Genomic DNA, 21014 nt, shown 5'->3' on the forward strand with positions numbered 1-21014 from the left:
AAGTGGGAAGACATTAATACTTTGGAGGGGCCTTTTCTACAAGGTTTTCTTAAAAAACTGTGCCTTAACTCTATATCTAGTATAATTGTATGTAATGTACTATTTTGTGATTTAGTGAATATCCATATTTACAAAGTAACTAGGAGTTACATGATTTCCAAATTTATTTGGAATACTACTAATCACGATATCATGTATGGTTTACACTTTACACATATATATAATATTACTTCGTCCTGTATTTGTTATTCTATTTCCGAGTTATCATTTGTTTTAAAAGTTTAATTGCAAATAGTACTTAAGTAGATTTTTACGAGTGTGGAGTCAAAAAGACAAAAAAAAATTGTCAAAAATTCCAAAAGGGCACATCAAGTTTTTTTAAAACCTAAAGGGCAAAATTGCTCCTGACAAAGCGATTTCCCTCTAACACAATAATGAAAAATTGCACCCCTAGCAGCGATTTTGTAAAAAAAATTTCCCTTACACAACGCTGCAGAAACAGCGTTTTTCATGCATAGTGCTATTATATTCATGCCTCATTTCATTATCAATCAAGTACTTGCAATTCTTTGTAACTGAGAGATTAACAAAGAGAGAAATTTTCATTTTGAGAAAAGAAAAAGAGATGGCTATTTCTGGTCATTGGGAATTTGTTTTTGGTGTCCTTGGTAAAAATCTCTTTTTCTTGTTAGTTTTTAGAACTCAATTGTCAAAATACTTGAGTTATACACGTGTTAGTATATGCAATTGTTATACCATTATTTTATATTTACCTATTATAGCATATAGTTTATTTTATTTAAAAGATGACAAATGTTACATTTTAAATATAATATTTTTTCTGTTTCAATTTGTGTGACATGTATTTCTTTTTAATCTGTTCCAAAAAGAATGTCACATTTTCGTAAAAATTTTCATTTACTTTTAAAGAAATGAATTACAGTCACACAAATTATCAAAAAATATTTTAGATTACGAAATACAAAAGATATTATTTTTTAAAGGTTTTTATCAAATTGAATAATTTCACATATATCACTTGATCACTTCTTATTGTTTTTTCCTTTTACATTACTTATTAGTAGTTAGAAAAATCTATATTAGTCAAAAGTGGGCCAATAACAATTATATTATGACTTACACTTAGAGACAAATCCATAAATTCTCTAATTAAGTGGAAGTGTCAATCATTTCATCGTACCTCAATCATTAACATACATAATTTAATCATTCCTAATGGATCTTTATTGTTATTTTATAATCTCCTCCAATTATTCATAATTTTACCAAGATTTTATTTTTTTTATTATTTTCTTTATTGACCCTGAATTTTCAATTTATCTTGCAGGAAATATTATCTCGTTTATTGTTTTCCTTTCTCCAATGTAAGTCACCGATCTAGCATGTTGCCCCCTATTCATTTTCACGTTACATATTACTTAATTATTTTAATACTTGCAGACCAACATTTAATAAAATTTACAAGAAGAAATCAACTGAAGGACATCAATCAATTCCATACGTGATTGCTCTCTTTAGCTGTATGCTTTGGATTTACTATGCATTTTTGAAGACCAACACAACACTTCTCATCACTATTAACTCCTTTGGAATGCTCATTGAGACTATCTACGTTGGCCTCTTCCTTTACTATGCACCAAAGAAAGCCAGGGTAAGTTTATCTATATTTATTGTGATCGGTTAATTTTATCAAGGAAGACTCCGAAAAATATCATTGGAACCTCTCGATCATCCATTGATATTTTACCTAACCTAATATTCAGGAAAAATTAAATATACCGATGGCCGATCTTGATGCTTTCAAAATCATATAATATTGATACATAGTACTCATTATATATTGAGAGACGTACGTTAATTTATTAAAATTAAGAATATATCGATCTCTTAATATTCTTGAGGGATAGTGTCTGAAATTTTTATTTTTATTTTGCACCTAGAGAGTCTCACGGAATAGAAAATTAATTGACTTGTAAGAAGACGCTTAACATAATTGAGCGAGAGACATCTTTAAGTATATCTTAAAAAATTGAGGATAAAAATATTTGATTTTTCAAAACACACCTAGGAAAGTCTCTTGGGATAGCGGCACAAAATTTGTCCATCAGATAGCGTTGATAGGTAAAAGAGTGTTTTTTCAATAGTAAATCGCTTTCATTTTTTTAAAAGTGAAATTTTAACCTGATATTTCACGATTTGTAATTCATTTCATTGACCACAATAATGTCATATCCATAATTCCATATGACACGAGAAGAGAATAAGATGACTCAAGCTAACACATACATTCACATAATAATCTAATTACTCAATTATGTTCTTTCTAAATATAATTTTTTTTCTCTCGTAAGCAGTAGTCTAATCTTGATTCCATAATTTGTTCTGTCCGAATTATGAATAACATAATTGGCTGATCTATATTACTCTAGAACAATCATTATTTGTTAACAGTATAATATTGATTTCGGGTTTATACACCAATTCAATACATGCATGTCATGTGTTTAAATTTATAGTTCATTTTTATTTAATCTTAATTAATTAACAAATATTTTACTTCATTAAATCACATAATAATGAAAATTGCATTTGTTTGGTATATACACCCGATGCAGGTAAGTTTTTTCCATGTGGATACCGAACACAGGATGGAAAACAAAAAAAAATCTTTCAACTGTGTGGAGTTGGCCAAACATGAATAGCCAACGTATTGGAAAGTTGACCACATTTTTTCAAGTGTACAAGCATGACACAAAATAAGTGTTTCTTTCAAATTCTCTTTCCAGCCTATATTGTTTTAGTATTTCAACTCGCATACTCGTACATTCAATGTACTGATACCAGTTGGCCTGCATCTTATTATGATGCAGACACAGGTAATTAGGATCGGTATTCCAGCACATCGTTGATCCAGTGAGCAGTTCAGAGTCAGTAGGTGAGCCTCTTTGCATTCCAGAGGACTCTTTTTATTGCTTTCTAGTTAGTTCGTTAGGATGTTGTGGGGATTGTCCCAACATCCATCTCAGTTGTTTTAGAGGCTTCATAGACAGTTAGATGTTAGTCATTTGAGTCTTTTCATTATCATATCTTCTTGTTAAGACTTGGGTTGCCACTTTTGGCCAAGTTGAATGTTTAATCTTTAAAACATTCTCAGTTATTTTATTTCAGTTCAGTTAAGTTCATTTATCATTATAGATATGAATATTGTCTTCCGCTAAGTTAAGTAAGTCAGGCCAAGGGTTCGCTTGGGGATACCAATGGTCTTCGAGTGCCAATCCCGCCCAGGGTGTAAGCTCGGGGTGTGACGGAGTCTCTCTTTACTAGTATATGATATGACTAGTATAAAACCACAAAATTATATTACTCGTTCAAAAGAATTGTATTCTCTGATGAAAAAGTTTCACTTAAAATATTGTGATTTTTCATGAAAAGATATGTCTATTAAAATATTTTTTTTTGTATAGACATGAACATTCATGAAAAGTGATATGTTATGTTTGTGTTGTAAAACAAACATTTGGGTCATATTGCCCTTATTGGATCGATGAGACTATGATAATGGGTAATTCTATAACAAATTGAATGTTATGGAAAGGTCCTTCTGAAAAGGACATATGGCAAGGTGTTGACTCTAAAATAATGTCTGTATTTGAGAAAGTTATAAAAAGTAAAGAAAAAAATATTTGTGGGAAAAGGTTACCTCACAGAAGGTCTTTTCAAACTTAGTATTTCTGTTTGTTCTTACTTGCTTGAATCAAATTGTTTGTGACATAATTGCTTGGGACATGTCAATTACAAAACCTTGCAAAACTAATCAACTTAGAAGTTTTGCCTAACTTCTAGTGCAATAAATCAAAATGTCAAGTATGTGTTGTTGAAAGGAAGTTTAATACCTTAGAATTGATTTACACTGACATTTGTGATATGATGTCAACACCATTTTGTGGTGGGAAAAAGTGTTTCATCAATTTTATTGACAATTGCACTAGATATTATTATGTTTATTTGCTGAATGGTAAGGATAAAGCATTCGCAGAAATATATTTGGAAAATGGAATAATCCATCAAATTACTGTACATTCTCACCTCAATCTAATAAAATTGTTGACAGGAAAAACCAAACTTTGAAGGAAATGTTGAATGTCCTATTTATAAGTTCAGGTTTACCACAAAATTTGTGGGAGGTGCTATCATTATAGCAAAATAGAACAACAAAAAAAATTGTATGTTCAGAAAAAGAGAAACAAAAAGTTCTGTTTGTTAGTAAAGGGAGTTGATCTTAGGCATATTTATATGCCTAGAATGCTAATTATGCCCGTATGTAAGCCTAGTTTGAAGTCAATTTATATATATTTAGAGTCTGATTGAACCATTTGTTTATTTATTCAGCTAACCAACATGATTAGTTATGTAGGTAAGCTTAATGGGAGAAACGAGCACAAAAAGGGAAAAAGGAAGAAATTTAAAGATTCGAGTAAAAAAAGAACAATGAAGAAGCTGAGAAAATGCACCAAGGCATTTATGTGTTATCTCCGCGTCGCGCGGAGGAATGCAAAATAATGGTTGCGAAATCAACTTCTAGGTAGAACACTTAGTGTTGCTCGCGCGTCGCGCGCCTGAGTCCCATATTTGGACGTTTTGACTTTTAGTATAAATAGGGTTTTAGTTTATTTTATTTAGGGGTTGTTTTCTGAAGGGAAAAAACGACGATTTGGGAGTTCGTTTCCTGAAGTTTTAAGGGTTATTTCTTGAACTCTTTTACTTTGAATCGTTGGATGATTCATAACCATTGCATGATTGATTTTTGGATTATGAGTAGCTAAATACCCTAGTTCTAGGGTTGTGGCTATATGATGATTGTAATTGATTGAGTTTGTCTTTGGGTTTATTATTGACTATCACATGAATCTTTCTTATGTTCTTATTTTCTGTATTCATGATTGATCACCATAGAAATAAATTTATTGTCTGAATTGAACTCGGGAGAGGAATAAGAGGATAAAACGTGGGGCATAAGGAGCTTGTTGAACCCTAAATAGCTAGGGTTGATTCGTTTCTAGGATAGGGATATACCTAGAGACCTCGTTTGGGTCACCATACAGGAAGATAACCTAATGCTCGGTAGTTAATCATTCTATCCCCGCTTAATGATGTAGTTAGGGTGTTATCTATCGTAGGCGATTAGAGGTCGGGAGACCATGATCATACATCTAACCCTGTGATTCATTGATTAGATAGTTAATATTTACCCATATAAATGATATTGATTGCAAAAATCCTGATAGAAGCTGCAACCCTGGACTTTTCCCAAATCATTGCTTGAAACCCTTAAAATTGAATCTTGTTATTACATTTTGTTTTAAAAATTTAGAAATAGAAACAAACAACTCTCTACATCTGGAATTACATTTGTGGTTAACTAAGAACTCGAGAAATTGATAGTTTCTAAGCGTGAGTCCCTGTGGGTACAATATCTGGCTTTAAAAAAGAGTCACTCTATTACTTGTACGATCACGTGCACTTGCATGTGCGATTAGAATGCAACAAGAGTAACAAATAAAAAAAACTTTTTTTTGTTAAGAAATGGAGCAACAGAAAATTGTGTTTGTTCAGGCTTTGTTGTATCTTGATAGAGAACTGTTTGTCGTATCTTAAAGTTTATACAAGCAATAACTCTTGAAAGATAGTGATCAAACAATTTCCAATACAGTCTATTTCATATGAGAAATGAAAATGAGAGAACTATTCTCAAACGGATCGAAATAGGACCTAAGACTTTGGATTGTATTTTCATTGGATATGCTACAAATAGTAAAGCATGTCGATTTATGGTTCATAAGTCCGAACCGTAGGATAGTCAAGTGAAGGGTCTAAATGACCTTGGAAAGAACCAAAGGAGAATGTACTTAATAAAGAGATCTGGAGGCGTAGTAAATGTCAACGGACAAATTACTTCCTACGAGTTTGATTTTGTAACATTTCTTCTTGAAAATGAGTCTCATATATTCTAAAAGTTATGTCCTTTGTGGACTTATTCTCTTTGAGAAAACGCTGTCAATAGTAAGATAGATTCAATTTTGAGCAACCATACTTGAGAGTTGATTGATCTTCCTCCAGGAAATAAACTTTTGGATTCAAAGTGGATCTACAAAAGGAAAAGAAAGTTGATGAAACTATTGACAAATACAAAGGCAAACTTGTTTTCATAGGCTTTAAACAACAAGAAAGCCTTGTTTGACGTATAATAGCACTAACTAGGATTACATCAATTCAGATGTTAATTGCGCTAGTTGCGAAATATGGCCTTCAAATTCGTCAAAATGGATGTGAAAGCATTTTTTTAAACGAAAAATTGGAGGAAGAAATTTACATGGAACAACCCAAGGGCTTGTGGTTTTGGTAAAGAAAAGAAAGTCTGTAAACTTGTTAAGTCACTATGTAGACTAAAATCAAGCGCCCAAATAATGACATGCGAAGTTTGACCAAACTATGTTGGCAAATGAATTCAAGATTAATGAATGTGATAAATGTTTTTACATTAAAGACACTCCAAATCACAAGGTCATTATTTGTTTTTATGTTGATGACATGTTGATCATCAAAAGAGACATATCTGACATAAATGATACTAAGCATATGCTAGAAACTAACTTTGATATGAAAGACATTGAAGTTACTGATGTGATTGAAAATGTACTTGACAAGTTCAAGCATTTGGATTTCAATATTGTCAAGACTCCAATAAATGTGAGATTTGTACTTCAAAATAATGAAGGCAAAAGTGACTCACAATTGGATTGTGCTAGAGTATTGAGAAGTATGATATATATCATGAAGTGTACACGATCAGATATAGCATATGCTATTAATAAACTAAGTCGGTTCACGACTAATCTTAATCAAACTCATTAGATGACAATGAAAAGAGTTTTGGAGTATTTAAAACATACTTTAAAAACTATTGCTTTGCATTATAACTAATATTCAACAGTATTGAAAGAATATAGTGATGCAAATTGAATCACTGGGTTAAATAAGGTAAAATCCACGAGTGGATATGTATTTACTCTTGGTGGAGGAGCAATCTCTTGGAAATCTTCCAAATAGAGATGTATCACTCGCTCTACTATGAAATTTGAGTTTATCACTCTAAATAAGGCCGGTAAAGAAGTTGAATGACTCCAAAATTTCTTGAAAGATTTTTGGCCCAAACCTTTTAGCTCCAGTATGCATACATTGTGAGAGTTAATTTGCAATAGGTACGGCATGAAGCATGATGTATAACAGAAAGTTTCGTCATATATGATGTAGACATAGTATCGTTAGAGAACTACTCTCTAGTGGAATTATCATAATTGACTATGTAAAGTCAAAGGATAATGTGTCGGATCCACTTATAAAAGGCCTAACTAGAGAGGGAGTTGATAGATTATCAAAGGGAATGGGACTATGGCCGAGAACAAGTCATTGTGGCGGTAACTCTACCTAGAAGGCCGTAGATCCCAAGATCTAGGTTCAAGGATATCAAACAAAGTCATTGATGACGGTTCAACATTGTCAAATATTTTTTATGGTCCATTCTCATAATAAGACAATGTTCAGTAACAAGGATAAAGGCATTAGGACTTTTTAATGATTTCTAAGTTTGATACCGGGTATATCAAATGGTGTATCTACGGGATAACACATTTAGAAATCACATATGTAAGTGTGAAGTATAAGTCGCTTCATGGAGAATTCGGTAAGGCCAGTTCTCTACGCACTTATGAACCGAGACGTGTTCATGGCTGAAACGAACAAAACAATGAGAACCAAAAACAGTTTAAGTGTTGATTGTGTGACTTATGTTGTCTAGGTATACACCAAAGCTCTACGGTTCAAAGATATCAAATCTACCGATTGACCGAGTATATCCGATAAATGTTCACTATGGAAAGTTCAAAGGGAAATCCACTTATCCAGAGGCAATCAATCCTTATTTACGAATCACACAGTTTTTCATGCATATGTTTTAACAATAGCCATTCCCTATTCATGTGGGGGATTGTTGGGTTTTAAAGGTGTGAACAGGAAATGAAGGGTTGTGACTCTCCTGAAGAGTTGTGACTATGTCGAAGGGTTGTGACCTTTATGAAAGGTTGTTTCCTTTCTAAAGGGTTGTGACCGTTTGAAAGGTTATGCCTTTTTCAAAGTGTTGTGACCTTTCTGAAAGGTTGTCTTCTTTCCAAAGGGTTGTGACCTTTACCCTTTGTTGGCTATAAATAAAGAGGTTTGCTCTCATTTTTCTGCATCTAATTCTTCCCTTCTTTTGCGTACATTTTTTATTACATAATAAAATTGATCGATCGTGTCTGTGTGTGTGATTCGTTGCTATCATTTTGAGTTCGTTGAAATTATCGAAGTTTGAGGTACCGCTACTTCTTTAATGGTTAATCCATTTAATCTTGGGAGGAATTAATCTGCAACCTCGGATACTTGAGGGGATTAAATTTCTTATGGACACACAGTGGGTTCTGTGGGCTCGGATAGTTCTTTGTGTTTTTTTCTTTTCATCTTTTATTATTTCTGATTTGCTAATCTGAATACAGGAGATAACATAAATAAGTACTAGTACTGTATATATACAATTATTATGCATGTGTTTCTTTTTTTTCTTTTAATCCAAGACTGGAATAGACTTCGTGTTGAATTAATTGTGTCGCGTTCTAATGGAGGAAACACATTGATATTATTTGTATCAAACTCATTATTTGAATAAAAGAGGAGGATTAATGTTGAGGATCAATCGATATCAACTTCTTTATCTTACACAATTAAAAATAAAATTGCGTATATACTACTTTTTTCAGATGTCATCATAAAACTACATTGAGTTTTATTGTGTTGTATTTAAGTGATGGAATTACATAATTAATTCACTTAGAAAAAAAAAAGGGATTCATGTCAACCATGGAAAATTAGCTAGTCAAAGAAAGGAGCAAAATGTGTGATCACACGTAAAAGAATGTTATGCATCTAAATAATCGGCACTTTGCAAGGTATTATCTAGAAGGTCAAATGATCACTATTTTGTAACAAGATAGTATACAATTAGGATTTAGGGGTGATAAATAGGCCAATATTAACTAATAAAGTAAATCACTTGAAAATAAATAAAATATCTAATCTGTTCATATTGGATATGAATAACAAAATGGTTAAACTATCACGAGAATTTTAATTATGTCACACTCACACCGAATACAATATATATCACTAAAAAGTTTCTTGAACTTTTTTTTTGGCAGCTATTTAGTAAATGATGTTATTCTTTTTTTGCAATTTAAAGGTCTTTTTGGACAACGATCTATAATTCAAGGATCATTTTTGAGTAAATTAAAAATTTGTATCATAGCCTAAAATTTTTTGAACATTAGACGATATTCTAATAATTTGTCCGTTAATGAGCCACCCATATATCACTTGATCGTTCGTTACACACTGGATCCATTTGTTTGACAAGTTCTTTTGTGGCGTCTATATCTAACACATTTATTTCATTTGTTTGACTAGCTAATTTTCCATACTTAACATAATTATTTTGCTAATTGAACAAATTATATTGCCATCAAGTACGTGACAGTTGACCATTTTCAACAGAAAGTCTATTTTGACAAAATAAAAAATGACCATTATTTTCAACGAAATTAAAAGATCAAAGTTACTTAGAATTATGTTTAAGGAATTGTTTAATTAATTAATTAATCCCATCATTAAGGGATGTTTTTGTCATTTTGTTCTTGGAAACACAAGGTTATGAAGTGCTGTCATCCAGAGTAGTTTCTATCAAATGGCTGTTAAGCTGACTAGGTTAGCTTAGATACTGGGTTAAAAGCACCAATTTTTTAAATACTTTTATCTAACAACCAAGGTCTATGGCTTTACTTTTTCAGTAAAAAATTATTCGTATCAAATATTTACGTCAAATCAACATATCAAATCTTGATAAACGATTTGAGAAATTAAAAAAAAAACGTAATTATCTTTTTTTGATATATTAAAAATTATTTTTTTTAAAATACTGAACCGCTAAAAGCGAAGGAGATAAAAGAGTTTAAATTTGCATGTACTATCACCCAAAAATATCTATCTTAAATATAGAATTTGCTAGAGTTGCGGAGGAGATAGGAGTTTTCCAGCTAGTTTAATTATATTTTTTCTAGTTAGTGGGGGCTAATATATAGTATCAGCATTTTGTCGTGCTTAAGTAACAAATCTATGTATAAACTCTTCTTCATGTATACTATAAATATGTGACCATCATCACCCTTGTTTATCATCAACAAAGACTCATTAGCCTTTACATTTTACTCTTAATTTTAATTCTAATTCTTTCTTAGAGAAGAGAAGAAAGAAAAGAAAAAATGACTAGTGTCTCTCATACTCATCCTTTGGTCTTCACCTTTGGCATTTTGGGTAAAATTTCAATCATAGCTATGGAATTTGTCTGTCGTGAATTTATAGTAGTGACTCTTTTCAAGCAAGTTGGTTCTATTTTGTTTTTATTAATATGCTCTTACAAATAACAATCAAGTTGGATCAAGTATATCTAAACTAACTCCTACTAATAAATTAACACCTCAAAATAAATAAAACAATAAGTACATGCATTAAAATAGAATAATTTTTTTTTGTTTGAGAAATATATATAATTAATTAATAAATGTCTTTTCCATTTGACAATGTTGCAGGTAACTTAGTTTCCTTCATGGTGTTTATTGCCCCAGTGTAAGTTATTTTTCCAAAAATAATTACTCATATAAACTTTAATTTATACACATATTTTTTTTTAATTTTAATTTTAATTTTTTAACATATCATGATTTTGCAGGCCAACATTTTACAGGATCGTTAAGAAGAAATCATCAGAAGGGTTCCATTCATTACCATATGTTGTTGGATTATTTAGTGCAATGCTTTGGATTTACTATGCAATGGTTAAAACCAATGTTACACTTCTCATCACCATCAACTCTTTTGGCTGCATTGCTGAGACCATTTACGTCGCGATTTATTTTACTTACGCTACAAAAAAAGCAAGGGTATAATATATACATATAAATTTCATATATGTGTGTCTTTTTAATTGTTGCGTGATTTTGTGATTTATGAAATTTGAAATTGTCTTGCAGATGAAAACACTAGGACTTGTCCTACTGTTGAATTTTGGTGTCTTTGGATTGATTCTTTTCCTCACACAAATTTTATGCCAAGGAACAAAAAGAGCTGAAGTTATTGGATGGATTTGCATGGCTTTTTCTATCACTGTGTTTGTTGCACCTCTAAGCATTATGGTAATTAACTTTGAATCTATACATATATTTTCGTTTTACAGAAAATAGGATAGGTAAATCGAAGCCTCACTAATAAGGTAAAAGTTTTGGTCGCCACCTTGATGCTTTTATAGTGAGGGGCTTAGGGTGTTCTTTAAATTTAAATTATGATAATTTAGTTATTTAGTCCCTTGACATTTCTCTAATTTACACCATTTAATTCTCTCTTCTTTTTTTTTTGTAAAATTGCAGGGACGTGTAATAAGGACCAAAAGTGTGGAATTCATGCCATTTAACTTGTCAGTAGCTCTTACAGTTAGTGCTGTAATGTGGTTTCTGTATGGTTTACTTTTGAAGGACGTCTATGTCGCGGTAAATATATACTTTCTTAGTAACAATTTATGTAACATTTTTTATTTACTATTTGAGCTTTAATCGTCAATTTAAAATATATGTTTTCATTGAACTGTAATGTGGTTTTTGTATGGTTTACTTTTGAAGGACGTCTATGTCGCGGTAAATATATACTCCCTTGATAACAATTTATGTGACACTTTTTTATTTTTTGAGATTCAAACTATTTAAGCTTTAATCATCATTTTAAAATATATGTTTTCATTGAACTGTAATGAGAAAGATTGATACTTAATTGTCTTAGTACTTTTTGTGTTGCTTTTAAAAAATTTAAGTTTTTTTTAAAAAAAGATGTTGAGTTGATCCAAATCAGCACGAAGATTACTCAAATTGACTCTCAATCAGTGAAAAATGTCGCAATAAACACACTAAATGTCATCTAGGATAAACAATTACATATATATAATTATTGTTTAGATGACCTAATAGGATTATAAGTTAAATTGGCTTAACATAATTTGTGCCCATATATTCATGTAACTAATGTTTGGTTTTTTCTTCTAATTGTTGTTCTTCCGGCACATAATAAAAAATCAGGTACCAAATATACCGGGAATGATACTTGGAGTGCTCCAAATGATATTATATGAAATATACAGAAATTCTAAGTCAAACAACGTCGCAACAGAAAAAGAATTACCCACCGTGGTAAAGGTGGATCAAGAGCAGCCCACAAAAGTCAATTGCGAAGTTTATCCAGTTAATATTTCATCCTTGTACAGTGAAAATGGAGAGGGTAAAGATGCTAAAAATCTTGAAGATTCCCAAATTTACTCTCAAGCTTAAAAGACTTCAAAAGTTTGGGAAGACATTAATACTTTGGAGGGTGCTACTAAACTAATCCTTATAATTGAGGGCCCTTTTCTGCAAGGTTTTCTTTAAAAACTGGGCCTTAACTCTATATCTACATGTTCATGGTCCAATTGTATGTAATGTACTATTTTGTGATTTAGTGAATATCCATATTTACAAAGTAACTAGGAGTTACATGATTTCCAAGTTTATTTGGAATACTACTAATCACGATATCATGTATGGTTTACACGTTATATATATATATATATATATATATATATATATATATATATAAAATATTTCTTCGTCCTGTATTTGTTATTCTATTTCCGAGTTCTCATTTGTTTTAAAATTTTAATTGCAAATAGTACTTAAGTACATTTTTACCGTGAAAATGTACTTAATAGTGTGTGTTAACTACATATTTCTTAGGTTAGCTTACATAAATTCCATTAGCTTAGAAGCTAATTACTTGATACTTTAGTTTGCAATATTACAAATTTTATCAAATTTTGGTGCGTCCAGATATATGTATCTCAGGATACATGAGATCAAAATTAGGTGTAATGTATTCTAGATACATTGTATCCAAGTGGATTCGCATGTATTTGAGTGTCATGACCCAGACCGTCGTGATTGACACCCACACTAACACTTCGGTGGGAGAACCACTACTACAACCCAAATCAAGCAAATAATCTAAAAACTAAGGCATTTAAGTCAACACTAAGGAAATAAAAATAGAGTTCCCATAAACTCTAACAAAAGTTCACAATAACAACTAACAATGCGGAAGAATAACCTAGAACCTGAAAGTCAATGTACCAAAACACCTAACAAATATCCAAGTCTAAACAAGAAGGGATACAACCCCAACTAATGAACTAATAACCTAGCTAAAACAAATGTCTATGTCCGAAAATGGTGGACATAGACGAAAGAGAATTCCATGGCAGTCCGGAAGAATTGGCTCACCCTTGAATTCGAAGCGACGATCACTGATCTTCTAAGCGAGCTCTGTCAATAGCCGCTTGAAGATGCCCTGTACTCAACAAAAATAAGAGCAAATGCAGAATCAGTACACAACCATGGTGTACTAGTAGGATCACGCGGCTTTCCCACTAGTGCAACATAAACAAGTCAAACAACATTATAATCACATGCATACATATCAACTTATACAATATCATCAACATTTACGAACAATGAACAACTTCACATTTTATGTCAAATCATTGGTCCTCTCATGGAACCCAAACCCAAACAGTTAGCATGCCGGTACGTGGCAACCGATCCCATATTTATGCCGGAACGTGGCAACTGATCCAATTTTTATGCCAAAACGTGGCAATCAATCCAAGTTAGTTATGCCATAACGTGGCAACCGATCCCATTCACTCACCACAATCACAATCACAAGTATATCATCAAGATCATACATTTAAGACATGATTTCATGGCATTCATCAATTCTCTATCTCATTTACAACAAGTGTGATCAACATTGCAACATTCATACATATACAAGTATCATAATGAAGCAAGAACAAGCATACATCACACAATCATAGAATCACAATCATCACCTACCTCGAACAAGCTTGAAACCCTAAGAAACTTGATCCTTCCCTTTTCGGATTCGTTCCGCTTGTTTTTGGTCTACAAACAATCAATATAATACGAGAATCAAAAAACAATCATTAATTACCCAGATTACTAACAATTCTATGAACCCTAGATCAACCCATGATCCCAATTATCCAAATTTGGGTTGTTTCCACCATAAAATCTATAACAAAACCCTTCCCCATCAATATTCACCCATTCTATTACGTTCTACGGATCGAAAAATGGATTTGGGGACTGAAAAGCTTACCTTTAGCCTCAAGAATGGTGAAAAACGAGTAGGAGTCGCCTGGGGTCGTTCCTTAGCTCAAAAGGTCGAAAAGTGCATAACGAGGTCATTGTGGGGATTTATTAACGACTTTAATTCGCGTCGGTCCCGTCAAAGCGGCAAAACCCAACTCTAAAGCGGCATTCTCGAGGCAGAGAGTTATCTCAAGAATTTCAAAATTCCCATTTCACAATACACCTCTAACCCACGACGCTCAGTAAATACCCTTTACGCTAAGATCTATTTCGGAAGTTCTACTCGTCTAAATTCAATTCCGTAAAGTCATACAGATTCCTTAACGAGTTATCTAACTACTCATGTAATCAAAATACATACTATTTTATTATTAGGTAATAAACAGAAAGTCGGATCCACCCTGAAAAAGGTAAATGGAATATATTCCTTCGATCTGTTTCTCATATAAAACCCTTAATAGAGAAAAAAAAAGAATTGTGAAAAATTTATAGCCAATTAAAGTAATGAAATTAGTCCCGCAGTTAGATATACAGTACAAAATTTGTTTAGAATCAATGAAATGCATTCTGCTTCCTTCAACTGATGCGTCTTCCCAAGTTTGATTAATCTAAATTCATACCATATAAAATATATCAAAAAGAAAATCATTTTTCATCAAAAAAAAATTCTGTTCTCAAGAATGTGTAATTTCTGCTTAAAGAATGAAATCAACCCATCACCATTATTCTTGGTGGTGTAATTAATAACTATTTACATTCTGAACAATAATATAAAACTATTTGAGATTAATACTTCTTTCCCATATATACCTGAAAAAGTACATGAAATGATCAACTATTTTATTATTGAATGAAGTCTAAATAATTTATGTAACCTTTTTACAAAGAATAAAAATCAAGCAAGCGATAGGTACGCATATATAATAATAATTTTTTTTTTTTGTTTCAAACGTATAGAATAACATTATAACACCACGAGTAATAAAAGCTATTTTGTGGTCGACGGTAGTGGCATAGCTATATTGATCCAAGGAGTGATAATTGAAACATTTTTTGTCGAAAAATTATATTTTGATTTGTGCTTGTAGAAAATAATATAGTGTATATAAATTAAAAAATAAATTATTTAGAGATATACATTAAAATTTTTAATATCGTAAAATTTTTAGCTTCGCCACTGATAGACGGAACCAACTTTATTACTATTAGATAATAGAATTGTCTGTTACGTAGTGTTCCGTGACAATTTCCAATTGTTCTTGTAGCAAGTTGCAACCTGTACAAGAAAAGAGAACCCCCAAAATAACAAAATCTTGTTAATTATATTATTATATTAATGGATGTCCATTACTTCAAGGTATACGATAGTTTCCATTATTATGTAATTAACTTCTCCAGCTTCATAATCTTTGTAATAATCTCTCACACTTTCGTAACCTTTTCAACATTCTTGGTTAATACATCATATTTGTGACTATCTTTATATCAATGTCTTTATGTAACAGTACTATAAATACAAACATATGAGTTTATATTGTACCCACTTGAATAAAAAGAAGAAAAAAGCTCATTTTTTTCTATTTCTATTACTTTTTTTTTTTTGTTTCCATCCAGTATCAGATATCCACACTGTAGCTCGATTAAATTCGAATTTGCACCAAAAAGTCTTTAAAGTGCTCCTTAAAAAAGCAACTCAATATTCAGAGAGACTCAAATCCAAGTCCTCTCATCTTATTGTTTCTTGTTTACTCTAATTTTATAACCAAAATATAATTTATAGTGTTTTGTTCAATAATTGAGAATGTACATAATTCAATTCGTAGGCATGTATTTGGCTGCTGAAATTAGGAGAACTGTAGCCACATAAATCCTAAAGGTTCGTCGTTTTATTGTCTCCCACCATTTTCCCTTTTTTATTTTAAAGGGAAAAGGGAATAAATCTTATCCAATTTAAAGGAAAAAAAGAAGTTCAAAAGACAATAATATTATACACAAATTTAGGCATTACTAGAAAATATTTCTATTGCGCATATTAATTTGGACACACTATTTAATTATTCCAAGCCACTATATATAACAAATAAATGATTTATAATTACAGTTATATCATATTTAGTGGTAATAATAAACTATGAGTATTTTATGATCAACATTTTATATAAACGCCGCTAAAGGCTTCAACGACTTTGAATGCAATGATACTAACTCAATTGCCGCAAAATATTTTTGCAGAAATAAATATTGCTGCTAAAAAAAATATTTTAACACTAAATATCACTATAACAATTGTATCTACTTTCACCCCTCAAATTTAATTTGAATTTAATACTTCATCCATTTCAATTTATATGATGCACTATTTGAGATTTAACAAAAAAATTGTTGATTTGTGAAACTATTGTAGTCTTAAACATGCTTGATATAAAAAGTTTAAAATTAAATTATTCTCAAAAATTAAAATATATACTTCTTTTATATGGACTAATAAGGAAATATTGTTACATTAAGAGGAACATGAATGGAGGGAGTTGATATATAACAATTTCGGATTTGCATATATGATCGTTGATAGCGATGATTTTGAAGAAAAAAATTGATTAAAATCAAGTTGATAAGGTGCAATTTGCAAAATATGGAAATGTATACATTAATATGTCGAATAATTATCAAGAAGACTAATCCCATGATAAATGGATTATGGTGGTCTTCACACTTTTTTGTGAAACCAAATCCGTAAATTTAAAAGCATATTAGCATCAGCCACTTATGCTTAACATGTCATTAACATTTTAAATTTGCAATCAATTTCATTATACATGCAGATATAATATATGACATAATCCACCAAGACGTGATAAGCCTACTAAAGCAAAATTCATCAGCCACTCTACCAAAAATGATTTTTTCATTGCTTCAAATTAGATCTCGGTCTAACTCGTACATCTCAAAAGTTAGATCAAAAGAAAGAGAATTGTCTAGACCTTAAACATAAGGAGATCATTTATCTCATTAACTAACTATGTAAGACTTTTCAATCTTCAACACTCCACCCCACCTCATGCTTGGGATGGATATCTGAAGCTTGAGCAATATAATTTTTAATTTGGGGTCCCAACATCAGGAGAGATGAGTTCTATTTTAATACCATATAAATTAGGTGTTGAACCTAACTCACACTCTAAATACTAGCTCAAAGGGAAGAATATTGTCTAAACCTTGTATATCACCCATCTCATTAACTACCGAATGTGATATTTTTTCATTCTTCATTGAGCCAAAAAACATCTATTATTGGTGCCAATTGGCAAACATTGATAGGTACCTCCCATCATTTGTTGATTGTTTTTTTTGCTGACTAGGATCACATTATTTGTACACAAAATAAATGAGGATCAAATTAAAACCTTTTTCAAAATTGTAGTGCCATAGTTGGAAGCTTTAGTGCCTCATAGATAGGCCGATGACATAATAAAAGAGCAAAATGGGACCATTTATTTTGAGGATATATCGAACCCAAAAAGGTTTAAGGATCAAAAGGTGTTTTGTTTTGTATACAAATTGAATTATAACACATAAAGCACTAATTGAAATAAAAATTTAAATTGGAGAACTATAGAACATATATATCCAATAATATTATATACTTGTAGCCTTGCTATATAAATATGTGAAGTGAGCACTCCTCATTTCATTATCAATCAAGTACTTGCAATTCTTTGTAACTGAGAGATTAACAAAGAGAGAAATTTTCATTTTGAGAAAAGAAAAAGAGATGGCAATTTCTGGTCATTGGGCATTTGTTTTTGGTGTCCTTGGTAAAAATCTCTTTTTCTTGTTAGTTTTAGAACTCAATTGTCAAAATACTTGAGTTATACACATGTTAGTATATGCAATTGTTATACCATTATTTTATATTTACCTATTATAGCATATAGTTTATTTTATTTAAAAGATGACAAATGTTACATTTTAAATATAATATTTTTTCTGTTTCAATTTGTGTGACATGTATTTCTTTTTAATCCGTTCCAAAAAGAATGTCACATTTTCGTAAAAATTTTCATTTACTCTTAAAGAAATGAATTACAGTCACACAAATTATCAAAAATTATTTTAGATTACAAATTACAAAAAATATTATTTTTTAAAGGTTTTTATCAAATTGAATAATTTCACATATATCACTTAATCACTTCTTATTGTTTTTTCCTTTTACATTACTTATTAGTAGTTAGAAAAATCTATATTAGTCAAAAGTGGGCCAATAACAATTATATTATGACTTATACACTTAGAGACAAATCCATAAATTCTCTAATTAAGTGGAAGTGTCAATCATTTCATCGTACCTCAATCATTAACATACATAATTTAATCATTCCTAATGGATCTTTGTTGTTATTTTATAATCTCCTCCAATTATTCATAATTTTACCAAGATTTTATTTTTTTTATTATTTTCTTTATTGACCCTGAATTTTCAATTTATCTTGCAGGAAATATTATCTCGTTTATTGTTTTCCTTTCTCCAATGTAAGTCATCGATCTAGCATGTTGCCCCTATTCATTTTCACGTTAGAATAATTTTCACGTTACATATTACTTAATTATTTTAATACTTGCAGACCAACATTTAATAAAATTTACAAGAAGAAATCAACTGAAGGATATCAATCAATTCCATACGTGATTGCTCTCTTTAGCTGCATGCTTTGGATTTACTATGCATTTTTGAAGACAAACACAACACTTCTCATCACTATTAACTCCTTTGGAATGCTCATTGAAACTATCTACGTTGGCCTCTTCCTTTACTATGCACCAAAGAAAGCCAGGGTAAGTTTTTTTAAAAAAAATAATTTTTTTTGTTTCATGATTTCCATCTTATAGTAATATAAAGGAAGAAAATTATAATATAATTTTTTATAAATTCAGGTCAATACTGTGAAAATGCTACTTTTAACAGTGGTTGGTGGATTTGGTGCAATAATCGTTGTTACTCAATTTGTATTCAAAGGAGTTGTTCGTGGACAAATTGTTGGATGGATTTGCCTTATTTTCTCATTATGTGTCTTTGTTGCACCCTTAGGCATTGTGGTAAGCTTCAAAAATTACTTCTCGATTTTATCATGTTATAACAGGTTACGTGTCTTATTTTTAAAATTAATGCTTATTAAACTTAAGCTTATTTTATGCAGAGACAAGTTATTAAAACAAAGAGTGTGGAATACATGCCAATTCTCCTATCAGTTTTTCTAACAATAAGTGCTGTGATGTGGTTCTTCTATGGTCTTCTACTAAAAGACGTGAACATTGCTGTAAGTAAATTAATTCTCTCATCTTAGTACTTTTTAACTTATATTTTGTAAATAATGTCGTTGGAGTAATTAAAATTTTCTTCTAATGTTTTATTATTTATAGGCTCCAAATATATTGGGATTCATTTTCGGTATACTCCAAATGATTCTCTATGCGATGTATCGCAAAAAAGATAATAAGCCCATCGTTAACGTTAATGTTGAGGTGCAAAATCCGGTTATAATCTTGGACGATAACAAGAAGATTCCAGAATTAACCGAAGAACAAATAATCGATATAGTGAAGCTTGGTAAATTGGTTTGTTCTGGAAAAATTCAAATGGCTTCCACTCTGAATCAAAATGCAGCTAAAGAAGTGAAGCTAACCAATCTGCAAACTGAGGAGGCCTAATTAAAACTTTTGTAAACCTAAAAGATGCACACCATGCATGTGTAATAATTATTTTTAACAAAATTCCCACTCTGTTTGATGGGAATCAAGTTTGTTATGTGTGTTGTAATTAAGTTTGATCAACTCATGTGGTATCATTTCTCAATTAAATCAAGCTCCTTTAATCTTGGGACAATTTGTTTAACCCGATAAATCTCATGCTTTCTTTAATTTCCTTTTATAATAATGTTACAATATTGAAATGGCTAATATATAATGGACTAAAGAAATATTTGGAGCTCAAGTTAATTATATGTTTGTATGCAAACTTTACCGAAAAAATCCAAAAATCTGAAGAAAAAAATCAAAGGTTTATTAGTTTGGTTTGATTTATAAATTTAAAAATTCGATACAATGATTTGGTTTGATATTTGAAAAACCCGAACCAACCCGAGGTTGAAAAACCCGAAAAAATCCGAATTTTATTAGTTTCGTTTGGTTTATAAATTTAAAATTTTTACACAAATGATTTGGTTTGATATTTGAAAAACCTGAACCAACTCGGTCATGTACACCCCTATGGGCCGGATAAGAATTTGGTATACTCACCTTCTAGAAACTACTTAATTACATAAATATTTATATCATATTTACTAATTAATTATAGTTTGAAACAATTACATTTTATATAACTAATTAATGATTTCATAACAGATTTCAAGTCAAATACACTTAGATACATATTTTATACACATATACATATTGTTTGCACCTAGATACATATTCTTTCCTACCAGATACATTGAAATAGGGAGAGAGGCGAGCGAGAACAGGAGAGAAGCAAGCGAGAATATGAGAGAGACATGTGGGATTTGTCTATGCATCTCAAATATATGTGAATCACGCTCGATACAC

At 30.9% G+C, this 21014-nt stretch overlaps 2 protein-coding genes across 2 annotated transcripts; both read left to right on the forward strand.

The window, feature by feature from the left end:
* The first annotated feature begins 10348 nt into the window (after nucleotides 1–10348).
* On the forward strand, nucleotides 10349–12533 carry LOC125858721 (bidirectional sugar transporter SWEET14-like). The gene is made up of 6 exons (XM_049538536.1): nucleotides 10349–10476; nucleotides 10752–10788; nucleotides 10892–11102; nucleotides 11193–11354; nucleotides 11586–11705; nucleotides 12285–12533. The coding sequence occupies exons 1-6, from the start codon at nucleotides 10425–10427 to the stop codon at nucleotides 12531–12533; spliced, it is 831 nt and encodes a 276-aa protein (XP_049394493.1). The 5' UTR covers nucleotides 10349–10424.
* A 5517-nt stretch (nucleotides 12534–18050) lies between these two features.
* On the forward strand, nucleotides 18051–20303 carry LOC125858636 (bidirectional sugar transporter SWEET10-like). Its single transcript, XM_049538469.1, has 6 exons — nucleotides 18051–18226; nucleotides 18908–18944; nucleotides 19037–19247; nucleotides 19347–19508; nucleotides 19610–19729; nucleotides 19833–20303. Exons 1-6 carry the CDS (start codon nucleotides 18184–18186, stop codon nucleotides 20118–20120), a joined length of 861 nt encoding a protein of 286 aa, XP_049394426.1. The 5' UTR covers nucleotides 18051–18183; the 3' UTR covers nucleotides 20121–20303.
* The last annotated feature ends 711 nt before the right edge of the window (nucleotides 20304–21014 follow it).

This window comes from Solanum stenotomum, chromosome 3 (assembly GCF_019186545.1).
Source record: "Solanum stenotomum isolate F172 chromosome 3, ASM1918654v1, whole genome shotgun sequence".
Taxonomy (NCBI): domain Eukaryota; kingdom Viridiplantae; phylum Streptophyta; class Magnoliopsida; order Solanales; family Solanaceae; genus Solanum; species Solanum stenotomum.